At 42.1% G+C, this 26,425-nt stretch overlaps 1 protein-coding gene across 1 annotated transcript; it reads right to left on the bottom strand.

Moving 5' to 3' along the window:
* Nucleotides 1–1,583: 1,583 nt before the first annotated feature.
* On the bottom strand, nucleotides 1,584–24,403 carry LOC109751610 (protein ILITYHIA). The gene is made up of 60 exons (XM_020310491.4): nucleotides 24,095–24,403; nucleotides 22,392–22,765; nucleotides 22,172–22,303; nucleotides 21,619–22,000; nucleotides 21,256–21,399; nucleotides 20,992–21,176; nucleotides 20,708–20,834; nucleotides 20,545–20,618; nucleotides 19,834–19,910; nucleotides 19,709–19,745; nucleotides 19,376–19,542; nucleotides 19,076–19,259; nucleotides 18,930–19,007; nucleotides 18,166–18,285; nucleotides 18,021–18,080; nucleotides 17,297–17,419; nucleotides 16,898–16,973; nucleotides 16,646–16,824; nucleotides 15,817–16,122; nucleotides 15,594–15,710; nucleotides 15,404–15,505; nucleotides 15,193–15,333; nucleotides 14,898–15,062; nucleotides 14,603–14,779; nucleotides 14,388–14,510; nucleotides 14,075–14,155; nucleotides 13,875–13,991; nucleotides 13,615–13,787; nucleotides 10,714–10,791; nucleotides 10,494–10,641; nucleotides 9,842–9,964; nucleotides 9,700–9,756; nucleotides 9,509–9,619; nucleotides 9,196–9,387; nucleotides 8,893–9,066; nucleotides 8,377–8,487; nucleotides 8,218–8,287; nucleotides 8,066–8,144; nucleotides 7,877–7,979; nucleotides 7,623–7,793; nucleotides 7,372–7,494; nucleotides 7,178–7,291; nucleotides 6,712–6,818; nucleotides 6,590–6,641; nucleotides 6,401–6,507; nucleotides 6,252–6,311; nucleotides 6,046–6,160; nucleotides 5,750–5,860; nucleotides 5,519–5,656; nucleotides 5,321–5,443; nucleotides 5,093–5,164; nucleotides 4,820–4,932; nucleotides 3,897–4,055; nucleotides 3,727–3,823; nucleotides 3,468–3,650; nucleotides 2,798–2,992; nucleotides 2,546–2,713; nucleotides 2,327–2,459; nucleotides 2,042–2,129; nucleotides 1,584–1,895 (listed from the first exon to the last, which is right to left on the bottom strand). The coding sequence occupies exons 1-60, from the start codon at nucleotides 24,222–24,224 to the stop codon at nucleotides 1,856–1,858; spliced, it is 7,866 nt and encodes a 2,621-aa protein (XP_020166080.1). The 5' UTR covers nucleotides 24,225–24,403; the 3' UTR covers nucleotides 1,584–1,855.
* Nucleotides 24,404–26,425: the final 2,022 nt, after the last annotated feature.

Here is a 26,425-nt window from a genome sequence, read left to right as displayed (position 1 = left end):
CGCAGAACCTTGCCCGTTTGCCTCGCCGCAGACTCCCACCGCCGATGCTCGCCACCGTCGCTCGCAACAAAAAGGCCGTTGACCATGGCAGCCTTTTCTCTTGCCTCTGTGTTGCATCCATGGTAGCTTCGCGGCGCCGACCGCGACACCGTCCCTCGCCGGTGCTGCCCACCGCCGTTGCAGCATCAATGGCGATGGCGGTGTCGCTTCCAGACAAAGCTGATGGTAGCAAAGAACGGATTGCTGGTTCCAGCAAAAGTCGATGGCGGTTGAAGCAAAATTGGGGCTGGTTCCAGCAAAAACAAAAGATAGTGGTAGCAAAAAATATTGCTGGTTCCAGCAAAAATCGAAGGCGATGGAAGCAAGATTGGGTCTAGTTCCAGCAAAAACAAAAGATAGTGGTAACAAAAAGATTGCTGGTTCCAGCAAAAATTGAAGGCGGTGGTAGCAAAATTCAGTTGGCCAGCAAAACCAAGATAGTAGTAGCAAAAAAAGATGCTAGTTCCAGCTTTCATATGCACCGTTTCCAGCACCGATAGACACCGGTTCCAGCACCGCTAGCTGCCCGTCGCAGCACAACTCTCTAGCACATAGCAATGCTCGATGCTGGAGTTAGAACCGGCTTGTGGAGGAGCTGCAACCGGCAGGGGGCCAAGCTGCATCCGGCAAGGGCTAAGCTCGAACCCGCGAGCGCCGGAACTGCGGTGCGGTCGGTTGCAGCTCCCCGCGGTGCTGGTTCCAGCAAAAATGATGCGTGGTTCCAGCACGCGCTGCAGTGGCTGGGGTCGTTTGAGACACGGCGTACGCGGTGGCTGCTGGTAGCCCTCGCCCGCGACGCCGGCGAGCCCCTCACATCAACTCCTCTCGCCAGAGGCGCCTGGAAACAGTGCTTGGTCTTTGGGCGGTCCGATGCCAGGCGGTACGCGCCTTGGGATGAACTACGCCATGGATCTGAGGCCAGAGGGAAGAGGGTGCGCGCGTGGCCATGAATCGGCGGCGGTGGCCGGAACAGCTCACGGGATAGTTTAGTTGAGAGATGAGATGAGGAGTAGATAAGAGGAGAAACGAATGGCTGTGAGAGACAGAAGAAATAAGGCAAAAAGATAAGGAAGCAGTGCGTGCGTAGAAGCTACTAGTAGAGCCAAGCGAAGCCTGTGTCCGGCGCAATATTGAGCCGGTCCGCCGATTACAAGGCTCGTAGAAGCTACTAGTAGAGCCGAGCGAAGCCTGTGTCCGGCGCAATATTGAGCCGGTCCGCCGATTACAAGGCTTTCCCATAAAAATAACACCCTCTGATCTGTAAACCTGCCTAACCTAGCGATGTCTGAAACCGAGCGTTGCAGTGCTCGCGCGCGCAATAGCCTTCCCCCTGTTTATCAACTAAGCCAACGGGGAGAAGCGGCAAGGGAGAGAAACGGAGAGCACTGGGAAGAGATCCACATTTTCAGATTGCAACATTGATTGGCAAGTTATATATTTTCATTGCAAAGTCGATTGTTCTATGAACCAGCACCAGATTCTTGCTTGCAAAACAAATAGCAATGCTGCAACCTCGTCCATGGCAAGTGAACAAGGGAGTTGGATTTCATGCAAGTGCTCAACCTCAAGTACATCTTCAAAATAATCTAATTTACATCATTCGATGTTATGATACCGATATGAACATTGTTCATTTGTAGTAAGAAATATAAACACCGACCCCTTCCTCTAGTACTGTAACTTGTCAAGAACGGTGTTTACATCAAGGGTCACAGGCAAAAATTGACCACGCTGTTCCATTGCCGGTTTACCTATAAGGTGTATGAATGGACAGGCACAAAAAACGTCATTTGAGGCCGCTGTGGCTGCGCAGTGTCTATGTCCTCCTCTCATCGTCACTGCTTTCACTGTCGTCACTGGAATGGAATGTCATGGTAAAAAAAGTTCAAGTTCCCTATTAAGTTCTATCCAGATTCACTGGCTAAGATGAAAAGAAAAAAACATGCAGGCCAGTACAGGCATCCAAATGGTGAAGGTACTAGACTAGTCAGATTTCTCTTACCTCTCCACAGGAAGCTTTGCAAGTCTTCTTACTTCTAAGCCTGTCATGTTGGTGAGATGCTTTTGCGCAGTGGTAACGTAATCTGCCCCTGGAAAGTGGTAGTAAATTGGTTTTTGAGCATTAGTATTAAACAAGTAACAGGCTGAAAGTTAAGACAAATACAAGCTTTACAATAAGCCCTACTAAAGTTTGCCATAAAGTTTATTCGCAGTAGTCTCCAGGATTAAATCGGTACGGTATGAATGAAGCAATAGAAAAACAGAGACCTACAAGACTTGCATGTACCTTTGGTCAACTGGAAAACATGAACGGCACAGCGCTCTGCGGCTACACGTACTGGCGAGCTACTATCCTTCAAAGTATCACCAATTGCCGGGCCCAATATCGAGATATGTGTGGCAAGAGCTGAATGATTTATCTGCAGCGAAGAACCATAAGATTACCATCATAATACCATTGAATAGAGGTACAAGTGCACATATCGAAATAGGTCTAATTATAAACCTTCGCAGCAGCTTTGATACAGGACAACGATCTTCTCCTAACTTCGGTTGAACTATCACGCGAGGCCAAGATGAGCAATTGAACAAGTTGCAAGGTGCTGCCCCCGAATTGTAACTGGTAACAAAGAAGCCTCCCCAGAGTTTTCGTAGAGGCTTCACGAACAGGGAACTTCTCCACAAACAGACAAGAGTTACTACACATGGAAACACAGTGATACTTTAAGTAACAAAGGAGTGCAAATTGAGCCAATACCTTGTCATCTTTTAGCGAATCTTTCAGAAGATCAACAATAGATGGAAATGATGTTGAATGGCACAGTTTTGTTGGACAATGCCTTGATATGGAGGAGAATGTTAACAAAGCACCATGTCTGGTACACCAGTCTGGTAATGTCCCCATGCTCAACAGGGTCTGCACCAGATCGGTGGTCTCGGTCTCATCCATGTACTAAAGAAAGCACAAGCATATTCAGTACACAGAAAACTTGAGGAAAAAAAAATCCAACAACTGTGACAGGAGTATGGTTCCTTCACAGATAAACAATGGCAAGACGATGACTGAATAGTTGTATGGAGTTGCAACAGAGAACATTAAATTCCCTAGGGGAGTTGCTTTCCAAACAATACCATGATCAACTAGTTGCACCTTATCGTGTAATTTGCTGATGCATTGATGCCTTGCTCAAAGTATATTGAAGTAAAATGCTCCACGTTAGAACATCCATTTTCTTTGCCGGACTAATCGACATACATATATTTCAATTTTCTTTCAGGGTTGTTTTACAACATGACCTATAGTTATGGTTCACTTTCAATGAGCACAATGATAATTAATTTCAGCTGAACGCCACAACCACAAGGCATACACCAAGGTTTTCTGATAATATCCGTAAAGATTGAAAAAGTGCCACAATTTACCATACCTGAGATAATGTACCAATTGCTTTTGCAGCAGAACTGCGGACATCATCAGCATCAGCCTGCAGCAAATCTTTGAGAAGAGTACACCCACGTGATCTGATTGCAGAGCTAACACTTTTGCCAGCATGCCTAACAACACCTTTAAGTGCAGAAAGCACACTTTCCTTAACAGCGTCATCTCCTGACTGAAAAAAGCATTAAATTACTTTTGCACAGATAGTTGCATCTCTTCCCAAAATAAAGGGTTAATATCGAAAATACCTGCAACATGGACAAAAGATCGCTAACTAAAGGATCAATTCTTGTGCTTAATGCGCTAAGCTTTCCAAGAGCTGATGCGGCTCTTGTGCGGACAGATCTGCAGATCATACATTCATGTGAAAAGAGATGAAACCATCGAAAGAAATACAGAAAGAGAAGACCATACCAACCTGTTGCTATCTTGTAGACATTTAACAAACGTTGTCTGAAGTTGTGGAAGGAAGGGCTTAAGTGCAAGACCACCTTTTGCGATGATAATAGTCAGGGTTGATAGGATAGCTGACTTAACTTGCCATGGAAATCGGTCTCCCAGGATGCGTATAAGAGGTCTACACTCGAAACAAAACATATATTAGAGCAATAAGCCTGTATAACTATATATACCAAAAAGATAATCCAGCATGCAGGAGTAAACAAGAAACCATGCAATTTCACAATGTTTAGAGGCCGGATTTGTATCAGTGTCACAGAGCCTGTCTGTGCCTGCTGTTCTTGGTTTGTTCCATGTAGTGGTAAATCAAACAAAGCGTAAGTTACAAGGTGCAACTACAACGTAAAGTAATATGACTTGTTTTGTGCCGAATATGCTTAAAGTGTAGGATTTTAATTTGGCTACGCAGGTTGCGTGAACTGAAGCGCAAAAGGCTTATAGATTTTTTTCCCATATAGTCATTTATGCATTTAAGTATAAAATTCAATAATGCATTCCAGGATCAGGCTCTGCATTCAAGTTCAAGCTTATGGCCACACAGCAGATTTGTGCAGAAATTTGGAGTTGACATTTTCATACAAAAGAAAAAACAAAATAACACAAGTACCTATCAACAAGGAGCAGCTTGGGGTAAATATTTCATCTACTACTACCATTGAACTTGTGGAGCGGTAACAATATACTTACGAGGTGCTCGTTCATTTCGCAAGAATAATATGCTATAGAAGATAAGGTTCAGCATGGCAACTAGTAACACGGCTGATGGCTGCAAATATTTCTGTTATACCTATTTTTTTAACTGTAAAGCAAGCATGTGGCTCCTTAAAGAAAGGATGAAACCATGGCACAATAATTATTTTGACAAATATAAGAAAGTCATACCCTGTAATTGGCACGACGACTTCCCTAAGTGTTTTCTCGCTTGTAACATCAATTAACTCTCCCAGACCTTCTGCTGCCTGCTCCTTTGTCTCGGCCGACCCACTAATTAAACCCTGGAGTTCAACAGAAGATGTGGTATAAAATGTGCTGAACATCTAACTTTGTAATTCACTTTATATTTCTCACTCGAGAAGTTCACCATGCCTGCAACTCGATGCTCGGCATAAAAGGATATGATTATAATACAACTAATAGTTCTCCACGAGTAGATACCTGCTGAAATATAGGAAGAAATGGCTGCAGTGCTTTAGGAAGACATAATCCAGGTAGGAGAACAGGCACACCCTGAAATTGAATTTGTAGTGTTAAAATATCATGCAGAACATATTTAACCGTGGAGAACCTCTGAAAAGAAAATTGTAGCAACATATTTTGCGAGCAAGCAAGTGAGAAGTATCGCCACATATGCAACATCATAAATGTAGAAGTTCAAAGTAGCACCTTTCTCCTCCTACGCTCTTTATCTCTGGCTGTAGAGACAGCGTCACGCACTAATTTTATATGTGTAGGGAGCTGTTCCTTTGGAACAGAGCCAACAACTCTTGAAAATGCTTCCCAAGCAGCCTGTTGACCATTTGTAAGTAAGTCTCGGAAGTAGAAAAAACTGAAACAGGAGAGTGCTGGATGGTGAGTGCTCACCAATACAGTAGCGTTATCAGTATCGCTCAACAAAGTAATTAGGGTAGACATCATATCTGGAGCTTCATCAGCCAAATACAATTTACTATTTTTGAAGAGGAAACCAATAAGGTAGGCTGCGCCCCGTCTCATAGATGCCTGGTAAGACAAAAAATAAACTGTGAAATCATTCAAATGAACAACAGGCGTAATATTGTTTCATGCTCAAACAGAATTCTCAGGTGAACCAACCTGATTGTCATTGACTCCTCTCAGAAGTTCAGGTATTAATGTCTCAACTCCTTCATCATCAATAACCAACACAATGGTTTCAGCAGCCTTTTTGGCTGTGCTTTGTACATCCTATAATTCCCAAGAGAAATATTCACTGTCAGCAGTAATAAAATACACTGCATATAGCACTTTTACTTGTAAAATGGACAAACTGAATAATGGGTTGATGCATTGAAACTAAAGAGTACAAATAACAATCAAATGACTAATAGATAAGCTAGATCTGAAGTGTGTTTTTAGTATATGCCACTCACCACATCTTCATCATCCATAGCAAGTATCAATGTCGGGAGGATAGTTCCAATGTGTGAACTCAAACCTGGCCCAGCAACCTCAGCTAGAGCTCCCAATGCATGCGCATTGAATGAACTACACCCCCAACAAAGGTAATGTGTAAGGAACGTAAGTTGATAAAGAAAAACTACAAACGTATAAAATGTGGCATGAGCGGTTCACTCACGAGAGAGGGGGCTGGACTAATTTGGGCAATATATGAGGCAAAATAGCTGCAGTTCGGACGCTGTAAAACCATGTCAAAAGATCAGCATATCTCAGCAGCTCAAGTGAAAACATTATATTTCACTAAATGAATGGTGACAAAAAAAATACCTTAGAATCTGCTTTAGACCATCAAGGGCTGTTGCAGATGTCTCGTCATCTTCCATGGCCCGTAGCAGTGTGGGGACAATCTCATCAATTGCTTGCAATCCAGCGCTCTAAACAGAAGGTAAGAAAGTTAAAAATAAAACATGTAGTCTAACAAATTATCCATGATAAGAATGCAGTCCGTTGTGTTACCTTATATAGGGTACTAAATGCTAATCCAGCAGATTCCCGAACCTCCTGCGTGCTGTTACATACGCATGCTGTTAGTGAGACTTCACTATAAAATAACACAATTATACAGCCAAAAAGCAAACCTGTCACACAAAGCAGTTCTGATGGTGGGAATAAGTTCACCCATAAAACTTAATAGTTGATGTTTCCCAGCACTTCCCATAACCTCACTCAAGCCGATGCAAACGCCCTGAAGAGCAAAAGGTTAATAGTGCACTGATCATTCCAAGAATAAGTACTTACAAAACGATAAAAGGTGTATCCAAAATATATTAAGAAAGCACATCAATGCACAGTTCCAAATGAAACCGCTGGCTGGAGAGAAGTTTCAATGAGATAACAGAAATCAACAAAACCATATGAAGACCTCCTATTCAATCTCAGAAACTTTAATAGGAAAACAGAATTCAACAAAACCATATGAAAACTTCTATTCAATATCTACTAGGAAAAAGAGCGATCAACATAAACCACGGTAATAGTTCCACGGAAGTCCTAAATTGCAAAATATAAGCCACTCTGTAAGAATATCAAGCTAAGAATACTTACTTGTCTTCTGCTAGCATTTGGATCCTTGAGTCCTTGTGACAAAATGGGAATAATAGAGGGCAAAACTCTCTCGCCAAGCTTCCTAACAAGCTCTCCAAGTGCTCTCCCGGCAACCTGAGCATATAGTATTATAGTTAAATCAAAATCAGGACAGTTCTCCAGAAAGATCAAACCGTACATGAAATAGAACGAACCTGCCGCCGTTCCGAGGAAGATGACGCAAGAGATGAAATAAGGGTGTCCATAAGTACTGGCATGATCTCCTTCAGAGTTCTTGGAGTATTTGCTACAATTGTCTTCCAGACATGTACCGCGGCCTAGCATGAAAAATAGAAGCTCTAGAAAAAGGGTGCTCTGGAATGCGGAACAGTTGCATATTCAAACAGCATAAAACAAAACAACCGAATTCACCAATTTCCACAAAAGGGTAAAATATAACATATACCTGCCGGACGGTCAAGCTGACATCAGAACGGACCATATAAACGGCAGCAAGAACCTCATTGCGTTTCGCCCTTCCAAGAACTTCAACAATTGCACGTCCCTGGGCCTCTGTGCTAGCACCTTCATCATCGCTTCCACCCTCGAGGATTGCCTTCCCAGAAGTTCCAGCCACCTATAGATGGCAACATTACTAGATTGTAGAGCATATAGAAAACATAATATGTGAATATAGTGCTACTTAAAGGAGGTAGTGACCTTGAACAAAAGATCTCCCAAAAGTTCAACAGAACTTTGTCGGATACGCCAATTATCACTGAATATCCCATCCTCAATGGCAGGAAGCAATAGAGGTAAAGACCTATTTAACAAAAAGAAAAATGGCATCATATATCAAGAGCATTACTGACAAAATGGCCATCCAACAATTAAAATGTGAGGGCATACGTCGTTGCATAGTACTCCACAAAGATATGACCCGCAGAAAGTGCAGCATCACGAACAGATTCATTCTCATCAGCAAGGCCTGCCAAGAGTAGTAATTAGAGAATCAATGTCGTAGGAGCAGATCATCAGACATCGAAGTTCAACTATCTTACCATCTAATATAGCAGGAAGAACGGCCTGCAGATGATTCTGAAAAATTGCACCCATGGACCTCGGCAGATACTATAGAAGAAATACACATAAGGAACAAGCTAGAACATTACAAGCAATATAGTCGTACGAGAAATGGATAGGGAACTGGGTAAATTTACGCGGAAAAGTGTCAGATGTCCATCGCGAACAGAAGCCTTCTGATGGGAACAGTTCCGGATGATGTCAGGAAGAATCTGATCGAAGTAATCTTTGCCAAGAGCAGCTAAAACCTGGAAGTTGACAACATTTGTCATAATTATAAACTAAGAGAAAGAATCAAACAACACCAGCTATTAGAAGGAAACTTGGAAACATTGGCCTTCCTTCAAACTCCCACGGTACTACATTTGGGCAGTCATTAACAAACTTCAGGAATAAAAAATAGTTTTATGAAGCGATAAATTCCCCTAATCAAATGAAGTGTCAGACAAGTGAGAACTGACAAGCAATGTGTAAAAATCACATGTGTGGATTATCTTGGCTACAAATGTTAGATTGAATGACTATTGCAGTTGATGCTCCCAGAAGAGTTACGAAACAAACCATCCCATGATAACACACTGCTAAATCTAAAAAAGGTCATACTGATACTACAAACAGAAGTGTTTGAAGCAAGCCATGGAAAAGTAAACAACCTCACTTAGTCCCTGGGCAGCTCCAGATCGTTCAACATTACTATTATCAGATTTTAGTGTCTCTAACAACCATGGCACAAGATCTGGGAATATTTGTTCACCCATTCCTACTATAAGAGACCCAAGAGCTCGAGCAGCAACTCCCCTGACTTCAGGAATGGGATCCACTAGAACCTACAAAATATCATCAATCAGAGTATTAGAATCAAATATGGTTGATTTAACAAAATCAAAATCTTAGTACAAGTGATAGTAAGAAATCACTTCAAAATGCTAGTTATGCAGGATTGGCGTTGAAATCACCTTCTTGACTTCAGGCAAGAGCAATCCTATGTATGGGATCATATCCATTGGTTCTGTAACTAAAGAAGACATGTTTCCAACAATCTGAGCAGCTTTCTTCTTAGTATCAACACCTCTCTCCCTCAATCCTCTGTGCACAATAGGCACCAGCAACGCAAGTGATGGTGCGTCTATGGAGTTAATGAAAGTCGTCTGCCAAGAACAAAAGTCATATGAGGTAAAGATAGTTATGATAATCCCTCCTTATCAACAAGGTGATGCAAGCAATTGAAATGCAAAACCAGAATGAACATTATCTCAAATCTAAGTTCACCTGAAGAAGGATGTCAAGAGAATGTTTTGTGTGGTCATTCGGATCTGTCAGAGCAGACAGAAGAATCGGGACAAGTGCGTTTATTTCAGGATTTTTTATCACACTTCCAACCTGGAAAAATAACAGTACCCATCAGAGATCAGGCACAAGAGCATCCCAGTATCTATGAGAAATAAGCAAGCAAGCATTACCTGTTGGAGGGCTGTCTGTCCCGCTGCTTGCACTTTAGGATGTGTGTCTGTTAGTACCTGGAGAATAGATGATACATGACATGAAAAGGCATACTAAGGTATATGCAGATTATAAGTTCCAAATGCAAATTCGATCATATACCTCTGTTAGCTTTGGGACAATCTTCGGAAGACACTGAGATAGCTGTTGAGGAGCACAATATGCCATAGCGCCAAGAAGTTGAACACTGCTTTGCTTAGTTCGCCATGCTTTATCCTCTAGGCCCTGGAAGAAGTACATGAGACTCATCCAGATATGTGCATTTTAAGAAAACACATATTACAAGGACTTCTTCAGTTTTTTGTACCGGCATAGGTCCCTCGTATTTCAACAAGGATATGGTAACATGTTCTACTCATCTTGTACTTGAAATAGTAACAAACACGGTAATAGAAGAACAAAACAAGAAGTGTAAATGCTAGATACAAACAAGGAAGTAGCATCATCAGAATGTGGACAAAACAGGAAATAACAGGTAGTCATTGGGATGCTGGGTTCTCTCTGGTTGATTAACTGAAAAGACACATGTAGGTAATATGCAAATGCATCCAACTAGTTGTTTCTGAGCCAGGTTGTCTACATATACAAGCTAAAATCTAAGAATAGTGCAGTGCGTTAATAGAGAAACAAACAAATATTCCGCAAATGCATTGAACTTCAATTGTGTAGGAAGAGCACGTGACCGTGGGTAGTTGTTCAGTATAATGCAGAAATTATACAGTTTGGTAGCATTAAAAGAAAGAGACATGTGCACCTTCAGAAGTGAAGGAAGGACAAGCTTCACACCATGACCGGTGAGCTGAGACATCATTGCGCGAGCAGCACATTCAGCAGCCTCACGCACTGCCAGAACTTGATCAGAGAAAGACACTAGTAGCAAGGGTAGCATCTTGATGACATAACTGCAAGACAAGAATCATACTGAACCATTTTCATCCAGAAAATCTTTATGAAGTAAATAGCTCTACACTTACGGCTCAAATAGTCTGCCAAGCTTTTCACACAGGCACTCAAATCCAAGTAATGCTCCTTCACGGGATTTTGCAGACGCTCTGGAAATAGCAGATTCAGTATGGTAAACATTCATAAAACAATGGATATATCTAATACTATCTTTTCAAAGAAAGGCAGCCCTTGTGATGAGAATAAAAGTGATAAGAAAAATTGAAGCAATGACTAATCCTATTGGTTGTAATACATGAGCGAGGCACTATGCCTTCAAAATACCAAATTGAAGATGAAAATAAGTCAAGTAGGGTTGCAAACATTCTTTGGACTGTACAAGTCCGAAATGAATACTTGCATATTTGGGACTTGGTGAATGGTCTGACCCTTCAACAAGAAATTCCTGACCAGCATTGATGACGGCTCACACAGTCGGGCTCATAATCCATCAAGTCTGCTTACAATGCTTTCTTCCTATGGTCTATCAGATTTGCGCCTTGGAAAAGCTGGGCCCGTTGCCTTGTAAGTTTTTTATTTGGCTTGCTATTAATAATCGTCGTTGGACCACTGATCGCCTCGCCAAGAGAGGACTACTGCACCCTGTGGCCTGTCCACTTTGTGATCAGGTGGAATTGTCAATCCAACACTGTTGGGCCTGCCCTTCGGCGACACACATCGAACCAGCCTCCCCGGCGAACGAACGCCAGACGGAGGTAGAAGAAGATGAACAAAAGACACTTGGTTTCCCGGCGACGAACGGCCTGTATGTTGGCCTCTATTCAACTCAACTCCTTCAAACACATACATAGAGGTACACACACACAGCACAACCCGGAAGAACTCTCACGTCGACCGGGCGCACACCACGGTCCCGATGGAGACTACATCTTCCTTAGGCCCCTCTCACTGTGGCTCGGCAACCAACCGGCACCTCGATCAATACATCAGGGGGCTTTTTATACCCGGCTGCATAGGCTCACGCACACCACTAGCATCGGCCCACTAACCAACTGGACGCTAACTACATGCAACTAATTCCTACATGCACGTCCAGCCCTTATCCACACAATGGATCACATCTAACTAACTAGATGAACCACGTCCGCCGGTCGTGCGGTTCTTCACAACAGCACAGCCACACGTCTGCTAACGAATGCGCTAAGTCAAGATTATGGCTAACAATCCTTGTGTCATACGTTTTCGCTCGGCAGGTTTGGGTGTCGATTCTTCAAAGGCTTGGTTTGGCTGCCATTGCGCCCCAGCTTACTGCAGTTCGCTCTCAAGCTGGTGGTTCAGCGGATGTAAAGGAGTACCCAAGGAATTCCAGAAAGGGCTTAATTCTCTCATCATCTTAGGCGCTTGGGAGATTTGGAAACATAGGAACAAGTGTGTGTCTAATGGCGCTAGACCATATGTCTCCTTGATTTTACAGACTGGCAAATGAGAGCGCGCTATGGTGTTCGACTGTTGCCCAGGGACTCCGCAAGCTATTCTTAAGGTCACTCACAGCAGACTCTTAGTCCCACCCCCCCCCCCCTGGGCATGCCGATCGTGTGCTTCTGTTTGTGTGGCGTTTCTTTGCTAGTTTTGTCAGGGCGTGTGGGTGTGCCATCTGTCTTTGGTGCAGGAGTCACCCCCTGTTTTAATGGAATGATACACAGCTCTCCTGTGTGTTCTAGGAAAAAAACATCCACTCAACTATTGACTGGAAGTAATAATTACATTCGCTTTTCAACTGCCTGAAAAGGAGAGGCCCGCATGTTACTATGTTCCCCCCTGGACTTTAAAACCATCTAAATGCTGCCTTTGAACTTGTCAACTCCGTCTACTTAACCCTCACAGTATTGCATAAGTGGTGGGTGACTCTGTATACTTTCCCCTTTTTTTCATTTCCATTTTTCCCTTCTCCATGGCAGCACACCATGTGTACTGTTGTCTCAGCCCACCATGTTTCCCTCACGCTCACTTGCAATTAAGCATCATGACTATTGGCGTCACTGTTGGGCACTAGCAGCAGCAAGCCACCTGCAGGAGACTGGGTGGCTCAACAGCAGCATGGGACAGGAAGTACTCCCGAGGGACAAGCTTTTTCGGACGGAGGGAGTACTCAACAGTGGTACACTCTGTCGGTTTGAGCGAGAACCCTCCCTGGTGGATGTTTAGTGGTTTTATCCAGGCTGGATGTCCACATGTGGAAGAAAAAAGGCCAAGTGGGTTCCTATGCAATTAATTTTGCGTGCACGCTCTAACAAGTTTACACAACTTTTCGCCTCAATTGATTACAGGCTTGTGTGACCATGGCTCCACCTCTTTGTGTGCCCCTCGCCAATGATACTCCACCATGGCATCAACCAACTACACTGGCACCCCACCACTGCCTACCCCCTAGCAGGTTCAGTATGGCCTCATGGACTTATTTGGCATTATGGGCTCCCCTTGGGAACTGTTTCATGAGCAAGCTTGGGAACTGTTGGATGCCCAGCAAATTATGGCTGGAAGGGACAGAGATAAGCGAGGGAGGTAAAAGGGGTGGCTGTAGCACATGTGGTGGCTGGCGCCAAGTCACGAGCTGAGAATGCGTCGATGCGGGACAAAAGCAGGGCAGAAACAAAGAAGGGGCACATTTAAACTCCATTGGAAATTAAAGTGTAATTCAACCAGTTTTGAACATGAGGGTTAAGAATTAAACCATGCAGTAGTTCAGGGGGAAAATATGTACTCCATCCGTTCCTAAATATAAGTCTTTCTAGAGATTCCAACAAGTGACTAGATACGGAGCAAAATGAGTGAATCTACACTCTAAAATATGTCTACATACATCCGTATGTTGTTGTCCATTTGAAATGTCTAAAAAGACTTATATTTAGGAACGGAGGGAGTACTTATCACTATATTATGCTACGCATGGAAGAGGTAAGAAGGGCACATACCTGTCTTCCAAACCCTGTTGTAATGTTGCAGCAATACCATACTTCTTCAATGAAGTAATTCTAAATCCTTTAACCACCCCAGCAAGACCAAAGGCTGCACCACGCCGCTCACCATACTTTTCACATTTCATCATCCGATCTAGTAGTCTAGATACAAGAGATTGGGCTTCTTCCTAATTTTTAGACAAGTACACATTGCAACATAAAGCAGACAAACAAGAAATCACGAGTGATTGCTGAATGTGAACAACACAACTCACCTGCTTTGAGACCATAAGTGGGGACAGACAGTCTGACACCGCTCTCTGAACTGCCTCTGATGGGGTGTTAAGTACATCTAGCAACTTCTCAACAACACTGTGAACTTTAGGATCATCCTGTTGGGAAGATCAATATTAGTACCATATATCGATTTCTTTTGAATTAAACAAACAAACCACACGATCTCATAGTATTTAACCTTCGATAGATGTTTTGCTAGAGCACCAGTAAATATAACAACACCTTCCCTGACAAGATCATATGTTTCCTCATTTGATGCCTGTAACATATGAGAAAAATTAGAGAATGGTAGATTATGTATATTGCAGACTAAAAATACATTATATATAGTATTACCTCCGTCCCAAATTAGTTGTCTAAGATTTTTCTAATACGGATGTATCTAAAAATGAAACGTGTCTAGATACATCCGCATCTGACAAATCTATGACAACTAGTTCAGGACGGAGGGAGTATCAACTAAATTGCAATGCTGTACCACAGAAACTTACCCTTTTATTCAAGTAGCTCTCAAAAATAGGAAACAGCAAAGGAACATTTTCCTTTCCATGTTTATCAATAATAAGGATGCCAGCATTAATCATTCTACCGCGAACATCCAGATTAGGATCAGCCTGTAAATTAAAGGTAAGAGGCACCAAACATCCAATGTACTTATAGGCATACAAATCATAAGATGTACATGTACAAGGGGGAAAAAACTTACCAAGGCACGAGATATGAGAAATGTCATGACAACAGGAAGATCTTTAGAGCCTAAAACATCTGCAACCGAGTGGAGAGCTAATGCAATACCCTGTCTTCCAAGCCAGTTTGTATCTCCAAATTCAACTCCAGGACCAAGATCTTGAATGTACAACGAAAAAAGAGTAGAGAGTGTATCCTGCCATGACCATATTAACAAAAATTATTTAGCCAGTGCCACGATAGATATTCTGGTGCCTCTGCAATGACACTAGTACACAGATAATTCAGCAAAATTCGCAATACTTGAGACTTACTTGTATTTTGTCTGGATTTTCATCCAATGCGGCCGTCAGAGCCTCAGCTGCAGCAGCTCTGACATTGTGATTTTTATGGGAAAGTGCATCAAAAATGCCAGAATAATCAGCACAAACATCAAAACCGAAGCGATCCCATAACTCCTCTGCTAATTCAGCTACCGCCTAGATAAAGTATGTGTGTCATAGAGTGCAAAAAAATTAGGATTCTTGCAAAAAAAATGAAAAAAAATCAATGATGTAAGAAGGGCTAATGGTTAAGTTCCACAGCATTTAGTAGGAAGGTGTTACCAACCTTCTCCGGATCATGAACAGCAATCCAGAGGCTGGTTGAAACCTGCAAATCCCGTTGTACAGAGTGGCTAGGAACACACTTTATAGCAGTTAAGCAGGCAAGCCTAACATGCACTTCTTTTGCATATACCCCAATAAGAGCCTGAATAAAGAAGAACAGTGTAAGAATTAAGAAACAAACTACTAAGCTTTTAAATGAATTAAGAAATAACCTGTGCTAAATCATCACGTTTAAGACCCAGGCACAACTCATTCAGCATAGGTCCAACTGAAGGATGATAAGCAGGAATAGTACTTAACACATGATAAAGAACCTAGCACCACCCAAAAGAGTTAGTGAAAATAACAGGAGAAAAAAGCAATGCAAACAGATATTTCAAACAAGAGTTAAGAATGTTTAACTGATAACATTCTAGGTCGAGGTAGAGGTAAAATTGGATCCATATGCATAGATAGTATCTGAAGCACATCATCATGTAGAGATGTCTTTTTCGAAGAAAGAAGGATCCTCTCCATTATCTGACCAGAAATGAGTACATTAATGACAAGAAATTGGAGCAAGGGAAAAGCCAAGAGGAACAGAAGTTAACTTATCATAGGACTACTGATGGAATTGAAGAAATACCGGAAAGACAAAAGTAAATGAATCTGCTGGAAGAGGTCCCATTCTGCATGCAGCTGTCAGCCCAGTTACAATTTTTTCAAAGAGGCCAGATGGCGGCCTCTTTTTGCTATCTTCTTCCATAATAAGCACAGGCATAAGGTCCAAAACTGCTTCAAAATCTTCGACGGACATTACATGGATAGCAGCAGCAATCTCAGTCGCCCAATTGCAAAGCGGAGGGGCTGTGCAGCGAGCTAGCCTCAACATGGCACAAAATGCAGCATCACTTACTATTGGAGAACTTAGCAACGGTTCAATATAATTTACCTGCAAGGAAAACCATCACAACAAGGTCATATCTGGAAAAATATTAAATAAAAACCAAACAATACTAATAAATATATGCTTTATTAGACAATGACTGACCAAATAGATATTAACGTAATTTTTAGTTGCATATCTAACAGTCAGTTCACTAGCCAGTTATCCCTTGTTCACCTCTGTTTGGCTGTCCAAAATGTGTACCACTGTTACAACAAGACATAACACTAGGCCTAGGGCAGACGTCCATCTAGGCTAAACCCTTTCAAATTGAACATTTTTAATATACCTCGTGTCGTTAGAAATAAAGGGAAGAATTTTTGTCCAATTCACCTACATTGATAACTTATATACAAGCTACTTGACATTTTTTTGGCAGCTTTTGGGCTTAAATACAAAGGCACTACAGAAGGTACTGTTTGGGAGGTTTTATCAGCCACGTTTGATACTGTGATGAAGCACAATAAAAACATGGTGTATGTATGGTAACAGAAATAAAAAGCTGGACAATGCAGATAGGATTGCTAACCAGATGAGGAAGTTGACCGTGAGTGAATACAGGATTAGCAATAGCCAATTCACCAAGAGCATCCAACATTAGCGCAAGATTCTCCTGCACATGTCCAACCTTCTCACGTGTAGATGCTTCCTCCTTCAATTGCAACTCCCTGGCCTCCTCTTTTGCAGTCTTAGATTTGTCAACAGGAGCTGCAAGATTGTAAACATGAGTTTTATCAACAGAGAACTAAACAACCTGTTCAAGAAACAACAGCCGAAATACCTGTCTTTTTTGTAAATTTCCCAGTTTCTCTCTTGCCAATGCTAGAGGATTCTCTCTTATCACTTTTTGCAGGCTCCTATAAAGTATTGCAAGCCAAAATCAAGATTAGTATACAATATCACTATATTATGATGAGCCAGATGATTCTAGCTCCACAGCATTTGTAATGACGTAATAAGGTGCCAACGTGATATGGTTAAGCTATATTTTATCCGTTACGTATGATTTTTCCACAACCTCACCGCGGTTAAATATTCAAAATAAAATGATACAAAAAATCATGTCACAGAAACTAACAGAGAAAAGCAACATGATGTACTGAAATACAAACTTAATAAATCTTGCCCTACAGGATATTTTTTACTTTTTTATCCTCAGGAAGTAAAGAACAAGAATTACCGCATCTTGACCATCATATGCACGAAAACGTCCCTTTGCAAGCTTTGTATTTTTGGAAGCAACAGCCTCAGCAACATAAACTCCTTGCTCAGTTGACAGCTGCCCCTCCGAAGTAAAGAATATCTACAATGGATTAAGAATAACCTTTCAGCACATTCCTACAGAAGGGTTATCCACCCTAAGAGAAGAACCCGTTTGAAATAATAAGAGTTGATGAAGGCATGAAAATAACAAGTACAATGACGTCGCATTGCATAAATAAGGCTCAACAGAACCTTTCAAGCATGAAATATATCAGAAGGGTAGAAGCTGTGTGTCATGACATGTAATTATACAGAAACCAGCGCTTAAGTCACCAAGACAGGTCAAGGTCAGGGTTAGCATGACAAATTTACATTAACCCATTTTCAACCTAAGATGGGTCAGGGTTCGCATGACATAATTAGTACATCCATTTTTTGGTGTGGTAATACCTAATTAAGCTGACTATGGCTTGCGGAACCAATAAATCAAGACAGGTCATTATATGAGAAGATGAGAACAGAAAAAAGATGATAGTTTCATCCATATTCAAAATAGCATAAAAACATTGGTCCAAAATAATTAGGTGTGACCTTAGAAATATGGAACTATCATGACCTAAGTACATGGGCCAAGTCATCACCGTAAGACTTTGATATCTTCTCGATTCAAATATAATTATCATTAAGCTCACAAAGTTCACCTTGATATCATTTTCAGAGAAGCCATCGTGCAAAGTGCGGTCTGGAAGCTCTATGAAGTGCTGGAAAATTAACAGTATAAAGACACTGTTAGAAGAAGATATTACAAGCTTCATTTCAAACCCTGACTAGTAGAAAAAAATAGACCTTCTCAAACTCTACAAATGTATCATTGGGTGATATTGACATCAGCGTTGCTAATGAACATAGTGCTGCTCGCTGTTCTTGCTTGTTCGAACTAAATAGACCATCCTTTGAAAGCAATTCCTGAAAAGAAACTGTACTGGTCATCGACCCAAAACAAGCCGATGGTGCAGAGGGAAAATGTGGATAATAAAAGATACTATAACTGGGCTTCAAATAATTAAATATGGCAACCTAAGTACCTTGCAATAAAGCTACGTGTTGGATAGGCCGCTAGGGACCACCCAAAAAATGGTCGATTTTTCCCCATGAACCAGCCAAGGACATTCCCATTTTTTAATGTTGTTCATTTTAATATGTTTCTCAATCAAATTTTAAACAAACTAAATAATTCACATTCAATCATATGAATACATATAACTTTGCAAAGGAAACCAGAGCAACTCAACCTATTTTATTACTCGAAATTAACAAATGCAACTAGGTTACTCACTGATGCTTAAAAGTTAAAACCCCAAATCGTAGAAAGTAGCATGTTATAACAAACTGGCACTTGAAAATACGAAGGAAATCAACTGTTCTTACTAGCCCGTTGCACTTCTATACATATGATACTAATTTCAGAAGGCATCAAATCAAGGCTTAGTATCTGCCTTTGCAGTACCAGAACACTAGTGCACGTTAATAGAAAGTTTAAGATGGTAGCTGTCAGAAAATAAAGATAAGCCTGTCGCATGTTCCAACTAAATTTCAAATTTCAGAATTACCTTGCAGATAACTGTAATGTTGGGGAAAATTAAGTCAGTGAAGGAGATATTTTGTTGTTTCAGCCTTTTCTGCAACCTCTGAAATTAGACAAGCAACCAGTTAGACAGATCAAAATGTGGGGGAAAGATAGCTAGCGGGATCCAACCTTCCATACACCAGCAGGCGAACCAGAGCTTGAAATACAAGGGTGGTGGGAACACAATATAAGTCGAGCATATGATCTCTGGCTATGGTCAATTGCATAAGGTGCAATCAAGAACAAGCACTTCACAAGGACCTCAGTAGATGGAATAAATGGTAGTTGTGAATCTCCAAAGCTATCCATATCACTGGTTGAAAAAGATAGTGTCAGGGATGCAAATTTAGAGGGACAAGATGAAGAAGAAATATCGACAGTTCAACACAGCCAGAGCAAGATGTCTTGCAGAATGCAGTAGTGCACTACCTTTGTTTCAGTATCAACACTCTCTCTCCAACTAATGATAACCAACTGGTGAACAAGAATAGAAGATCTTCAGCCAAGGCACCGGAGCTTGAAAGGATGTTCTTAGTAGCATCATAAGCTATCTTTCTAACTGCCCAACTTGGATGGCAAACTAGATATATTAGCACCTGCAGAAAGAAGAAGAAAAAAAGATTAGCACAGCCTACAGCCACATAACTGTATTCACAGGGTAAATACTTCCTACAAAAGCTGGTGCACATATCAGGAGTTTAAAAAAATACTTTACATAAGCAAAGTCAAAACAGTTTGGAGCATTTTGCCCGTTTAACATACCTGTAGCAATGACTGGATTGAAAAATATTCCTGGATCCTGCAGTTCAAAAGAAATATAAGTCGAGGGAAGCAAGAGGGTGCTGCTCTAACACATAAAATCCAATTTAAGAGCACGAGAGCAAGACCGAAAAAGATGATCCACAAGCAGTGATTGAAGAAGATCCACGCATGTTAAGCAATCTTCGTCTGTCAGTTTGGAAAGCTGCAAACAAGAGATGGAGTGTTAAAAGAATCAATTGCAACAGCTTCATTTTCAAGGTAGCGTCGAAAGATCTGAATACTTAGAACTGTTATAAGAATTTGCCGATTATTACCACAAACCATACACATCCCTAAAATTTGCGAAGTTGATAAATAAATACTTCGGGCCTCTTTGGTTTGCAGGATTTCAAAAACGTAGGAATAAGAGAAACGTATAAATTGAATGTCATGGCATGTTGAATCCTACATGAAATGAAAACACCAGAATCTGTAATAGATGTTGTTTGGTTGCACCACAGGAAAAACAAAGGAACTTTCCTGAAGGATTTGGTGTATGCCCTAGTTGGGTTGTAACAAAGGAAAATTTCCATGAGGTTGGACTCAACGGAAAATTTCCTTTAGAATTGCATGCAAAGTGGATCATAGGGAACTTCCAGTATAGTTTTCAATCTTACAAACCAAACTAGCACAATATGAAAAAATTTGAAGGATCTAATTCCTTCGAACCAAAAACGCCCTTAAATAGAGCAAACTACTTCAAGATTTACATCATGAACCAGTCATGCAAGGGCAATAAATATGGAGTCAAGATAATATACTATTTTCATTGGAAACCTAAAGGACGTCGGAGTTACCAACTGAACAGAGATCAGCGAGGGTTCACTTTGAGCAATCAATGTCCAGAGCTTCTCCTTCACAATAGAACCATCTGCATATCCATTTAAATGATATTTATGAGAAAAGATAATTCAAAGTATAAATAAATGATCATCGGTATAATAGGAATCATAGACATACCTGCTTTGGCATCGATAGCAGCAAGCCTCGATACTGCATAGAGTGCATAGATTCCATCCAACCGCTGTGTTGCCTTGCTGAAGCCAGTTTTTGACAACTGAATCAAATGATCCAGCAAAGACGTAACCTGCGCAGCCACAATTTTAACAATAATCAATATGGATAAATAATAGTACGCACATTTCATCGGAGTCTCTTGTTTAAACCACTCTCTTTTGGAACAAAAATGATAACTCAACAGGAAGATGGTTCTTTTTATAGACACCTCAAAGTAACTATGTTACCTTGGTCAGGGAATCAGACTTTCTGCATATGACTCGTATTAATTTTAGATGCCCCTTTCTTAAAGTGTCCTTCTCTTTCAATCCTGCAGTTATAAATGAAACAACATCTGGTTGTACAGCTTCAGATGATACTGAAGCCCATGAACCCAGAGTCGAGAGAGTTGCCAATTTCACTTCCTCGATACCTGTCACAAGATAGCAAAACCATGAATTTATGCAATAGGATGAGAGTATGAAGCACAAAATGGAACATTTGAACTTTACCATCACCCTTGTAACACGTTAGAAGAAAGCTGGATACTGAGGGGGCGAGTCTGCTTATTTGCTTGGGAGGAAATCTTGACAACTGCTCTAAAGCATTCAACATTCCAATCCTCTGGTATGGTAGTGATAGTTTCCCCTCTGAGCCTGCCCAGATCAAGCTTGTTAAGATCTACTACCTCTGTACCAAAATATAAGACATTTTTGTAGGCTAAACTTTGATACGGAGGGAGTATATGAATTATATACTACAAAATTTCAGTGTTAAGCACGAGTTAAGGTTGCAAATTTTAGAACATCAACTGGGGATAAGATAATATGAGAAGCTAACCAGTTTAAGAAAACAGAAATCTATATATGCCCTACCTCCTAAAATTGCTTTGATAGCATTGAACATGGAGGGTAGAGTGTCTGGATCGCTGGACTTATCACTTAATGTTCCTACAATATTCAAAGCATTATTCCTCCTCTCTTCATCTGAATGACGTGCCTGAGGCAGAATAACTGGCATGAACTCCATGGCATAATTGCTTAGATCCAAACGAACTGTCAATAGAAGATGTCCAATAGACTTTAGCACGATCTCAGGATTTCTTTTCAGCATCTTTATGCATGATGGGAGAATAACATTTTTAAAATCCTCATGCCCAATATCCACGAAAAGAGGCTTAAAAGCTTCACTGGCTGCTTCTGATGGACGGTCTTTTGAACTCAAGATGGTTTTGACATACAAATCAAGGAATACTGGCTGAAAAGAGATAGCAAATTGTCAAAGTTGGAAGTAAACTTAGAAGGGTGTTCAGAGGGGAGGAGGGAGAAAAGTAGGTTATAGGGTACCATAATTTTGGAGTGGTTAGATAAATTGACAACTTATAAATGATAAGTATAAATTGGAAGGCAAACAAGGATGGAAGTTTACCTTATATTCAGAGAACAATGACGATGAAGTAACGGTGAAATCCAGTATTAGATTTATGAATGCAGGAGAATCCTTTGTTGCAATCCTCAAATCTTTGACCTCCTCTATGTACATCTTATACATTCCAACAGACTGGAAAATGAAACCAAATAAGAAACTGCCAGAAGCTAATTCCACTAAGCCTATATGCTGCAGTTATTCAGTTATTTCTGGAAAATACCTCAGAGAAAAGACGGATGAATAGTTGCTTGCAGGTCCGACGCTGACGAAAAGAACCATTCATAAGGACCTGAGATAACACTGCCTGTGCATTGGCCAGTCTAGAGAAACCACCTTTAGAGAGTGTGGCAAACTGGGTCCATTTCAGAAGATAGCATGACCATCTGAGAAGCTTGAAACAAGCAAGAGGGCTCGTAACCTTCAGATTCTTTTCCATAGACTGAACAAGTGTAGCAGCAAACGTCTTCATAAAGGTGGATTCACTGAGAGCCTGAATAACCATATCGTCTACCGCTTTCCTTGAGGCACGGTCATCATATAAAGGCAATGTCTGGAAAATGAGATCAACTAACAATGTGGTATCTGACGGCGACTCTGCGGGGAAAACAGAAAAACCTATGAGAAATGCATTTATGTTTTTGTGTGTAAAAGAAGTAACCAAACATTACGCAATGAATGGCAGAGATATCAGTTTAGATGCACAATAAGAATGACCCGGCAGAGCCAAACAAACAAGATTAAAAGGTAAGAAATACCAGTTCCAACAAATTAATGGGCTAGCCACCAGAAAAAAGTTGCGGCCACAATGCCTCGGGTATGTTACTAGTAAAAAATATCTTAGCAATGCGAGAAACATATACTGAAATGAAAGATCTGGTGAGTGAGTCACAAAGGCATTATACATTATGACAAATAATCTCTTCTACTGTGATAACCTCCCATAATACATCCAGCAGGGTGCTTTATTCTTGTTGATAAGGAATGCATCTATGAACTGAATAATACTTCAATCACAAAAGAACCAGGTATATGTCAAGGGAGGAACACATTCTATTCTGGTAAAAGCTAGCTCAAATACAAGAAAAAGAATGGGTTCGTTGTTCAGCACTGCTGCCACTCGGTTACAGTTGCAGATGAAGCAAAAACGAGATACAAAGCAAGGGGGATCTGAGGCCCAACTGGAGATTGTTGCTTTAGGGCAACCATTTGAAATCAAGCAGATGTAGTCACGGGTTCCTACAAGCTCTGTCCCCTTGATTCAAAAATCTTACAGGGAGAAGACAACGATGCAATATCAAGCAAGCTACTCCAGAAGCTACGAATGACTCCCGCTTTACCCACCTACGGCCTACTTGTGATCTCAACAGCTAACGTCCCACTGCAGCTACCGTACAGGAGCGGAGCCACCATACAAACTTCGGGTCCATGTGAACCCAACAAAATTCAGCAAACACAATACAAATCACTACCCATTTCGAGACCTAAGCCCGTAGTTTGTGGAGCTGACCCCTATGCAGTGGGTCTGACCCTATGGTCTTGCCTGCTCGCGGATGATAACACGAGCAGCAAAGGCATCCACCCTAATCTCAGCCTAGAGTCCGCCACGGCGCAACGAGCACATCAGCACACGGAATCGAAGCTTCCAAGCTACGATCCGCCGCAAGTCGAGCGGAATTTAGCAAACACACGAACACGCAGCACATCGCGGGAGAAGGGGAGATCCGGTTCTCACGAATCCAGGGCGAACCCGCCCGTCAACACTACGAAACATTTCCGACCGCGGAGCCCGCCTCGCTGCCAAAAGCGGGGAGGGAGCACGGTAGCGAGCGGAGGCGCACGGGAGGCTAATCTGCGGGCGGGCGGGGCGGAGCGCGCGATCCCTAGGAAGAAACGCGGGGAGGAGGAGACGGCGCGCGCCGGTACCTGTGGCCTTCGCGAGGAGAGGCGGGAGGGTGTCGCGGAAGAGGCGGAGGCGGCGCGTCGCGGACGGGGTGGAGACCTCGGCCGCGGCGGCGCGCAGCGCCTCCTCCGGCGCCGCGTCCTGGGCGACCATTTCGCGCGGGCCGGCGCGCTCGCGTGGCGGCGGCGGGGCGGGGAGGGAGGCCGAGATGGAGCGGAGTGGCGTGGTGTGGTGCGGCCTGCGGCGGCCGAGGGAGGTGAGGAGGATGGGGGAACGCTGCGGAGGGTTGGGACTTGGGGAGGACTACGGCGCAGTTGTTAGGGGTTTTGGACTGGCTGCTGTGTGGAGCCCACTCGTCAGGGCGTGATTGGCTTTCTCTTGCGGTTTGTTCTGTGGGGCCGGTATGTAAGTGACTGAGGATGGCCCCATATGGACTGGGCCCAAATGGTCAGAGGTGTATTTGTGATAAGTGATTTTTAACATAGGGTAACTTGAAAGGAGAACAAGCTTCCAAAAAAAAACCTTGAAAGGAGAACAGCACCATCATGGCAGCTGACCCGGTGCATCTACTTGACAAGGCTAATTATTATGTTTGGCGGATCAAATATGTTTGTAATAATACCTTCTTCTGGTCAATTAATTTGGCAGTTCTCGTGCCTGACATTCAAAAAAAATATTGCGTGTATAATTTTATTTATTTGTTTTGTGAAAAGATCAGATCTATAGATTCATCGGAAGTATAAAACACCTCAAAATAATAAAAATTACATCGAGGTCTATGGACCACAGAACGACCATTGCCGACGCCAGAACAAGCCGCCAACGCGTCTTTGTCGCCGCTCCCATGTCGAAGTCGGCATGACCTTATCGATAACAGTAGGAAGTCTTCGTGCACGTGCCCCTGAGGACCAGCGTCCTAGAGTTTGCAGTCGTCGCCGTTGAATCCTTGAAACTATCCGAAGGATTTGACACCAAATATCGTCGTTGCATGCGCACGGCGAGAAACCATGACCTCGCCGCCCCGAGGAGCCGGCAGGTATCTACATCGGAGCTTCATCTAGTCCATTCCAGCAGACGGACTTGAGGAGGATCAGAGCCTGGAAGACTGACTCGAAGAAGAAGGGTCGCCATCCATCCAAATGTCACCCTTGCGAGAACTAAAACACTACTTATCTACTAGCCGAAGACGAGGCACTAGAAATACCCTCCCCGCCACTGGCCACCGGAGTGGCAGGCGGAGGGGAGGCGAATCCACGGGCTCGCCAGCAGAGATCGGGAGGAGGAAGGCTTTCTCTAGTCACCTTGAGAGAGGGGAAAGAAAAGCGCGGTGGGGTGTTAAACTCCTATATTACGTGTATAATTGCCAAGTATGGTGTACTATAATCAAACTGGGAGGGGCTTACAACAATGACAAAACACACAAAAATCGGCATATATAATTAGACAGTACTTACTAAAGACAGATCAACAAACTTGACACATGTGTTAGTTTTCGGCGGGTAATTCACTTGCCGCTAAAAGAAAAGTTCATCTTCACACTCGACGTTAAACTCAGAGTTTGATCCCTAGTGGACTGAAAATAATTTCTAACGATGATGTGAGAAGTGTTTTCTTTTTTTGAAGTGATAAGTTTCTTAGAGGAGAAAATCATACTTATCATGAGGTGATGATGTGCTCTTTGGGCAAGATTCGTGTTTGCAGTTCTTCTAGTGAGGGGATTCTATCTCGCATGCGGTCGCAGCTGCGATTGGTTTCCACATGGTTCAAGCTTTCCATTTTAGCAAATCGGGGGAGAGAGAATGGAGGGAGACATGCCCCACCAGTTGAATTTAGGGGGCGGGCGAGATTGAATTTCACTGGAGAGAGGGAGATCACAGGGGAAAGACCCACGTAAAATCAGGGGGTAGGTTAGAAATATCTTGCCAGATCCCCGTGAAATTAGGGATAACCACGAGGTTTTATTGGTCGAGCATTGCGACGCACGCTCTTGAAAGAGTCTCTTCACTTTTAGTGTTCTTCGGAGTAATCCAGGTGTTGTGTTTGAGATCTATGTCCTTAGACATTCCATTTGTAAATTATGCTCTTTGTCCCACACACAGAACAAAGTATAGTTGAGATTAATTAAAAGATAATGCTTGATGTTGTTGCGAAAAAAAGCTTGTGAATTCGTGGATCCATTACATATCATAAACGGTGTATAATGTTTACAGTAAAAAAAATATGACATCTCAGTTCTCAAGTTAATATGTGTCTTTTTGGTGAACACAAAACTCTTAATTTTGTAAACATCATTGACTTTCGTTATATCAAAGTGAGGCACAAAGATCCCACATTAGCTAAGCCCTAAACTCTAT

The sequence above is a fragment of the Aegilops tauschii genome, chromosome 4 (assembly GCF_002575655.3).
Source record: "Aegilops tauschii subsp. strangulata cultivar AL8/78 chromosome 4, Aet v6.0, whole genome shotgun sequence".
Lineage (NCBI taxonomy): Eukaryota > Viridiplantae > Streptophyta > Magnoliopsida > Poales > Poaceae > Aegilops > Aegilops tauschii.
This window is presented reverse-complemented; position numbering and strand designations above follow the sequence as displayed.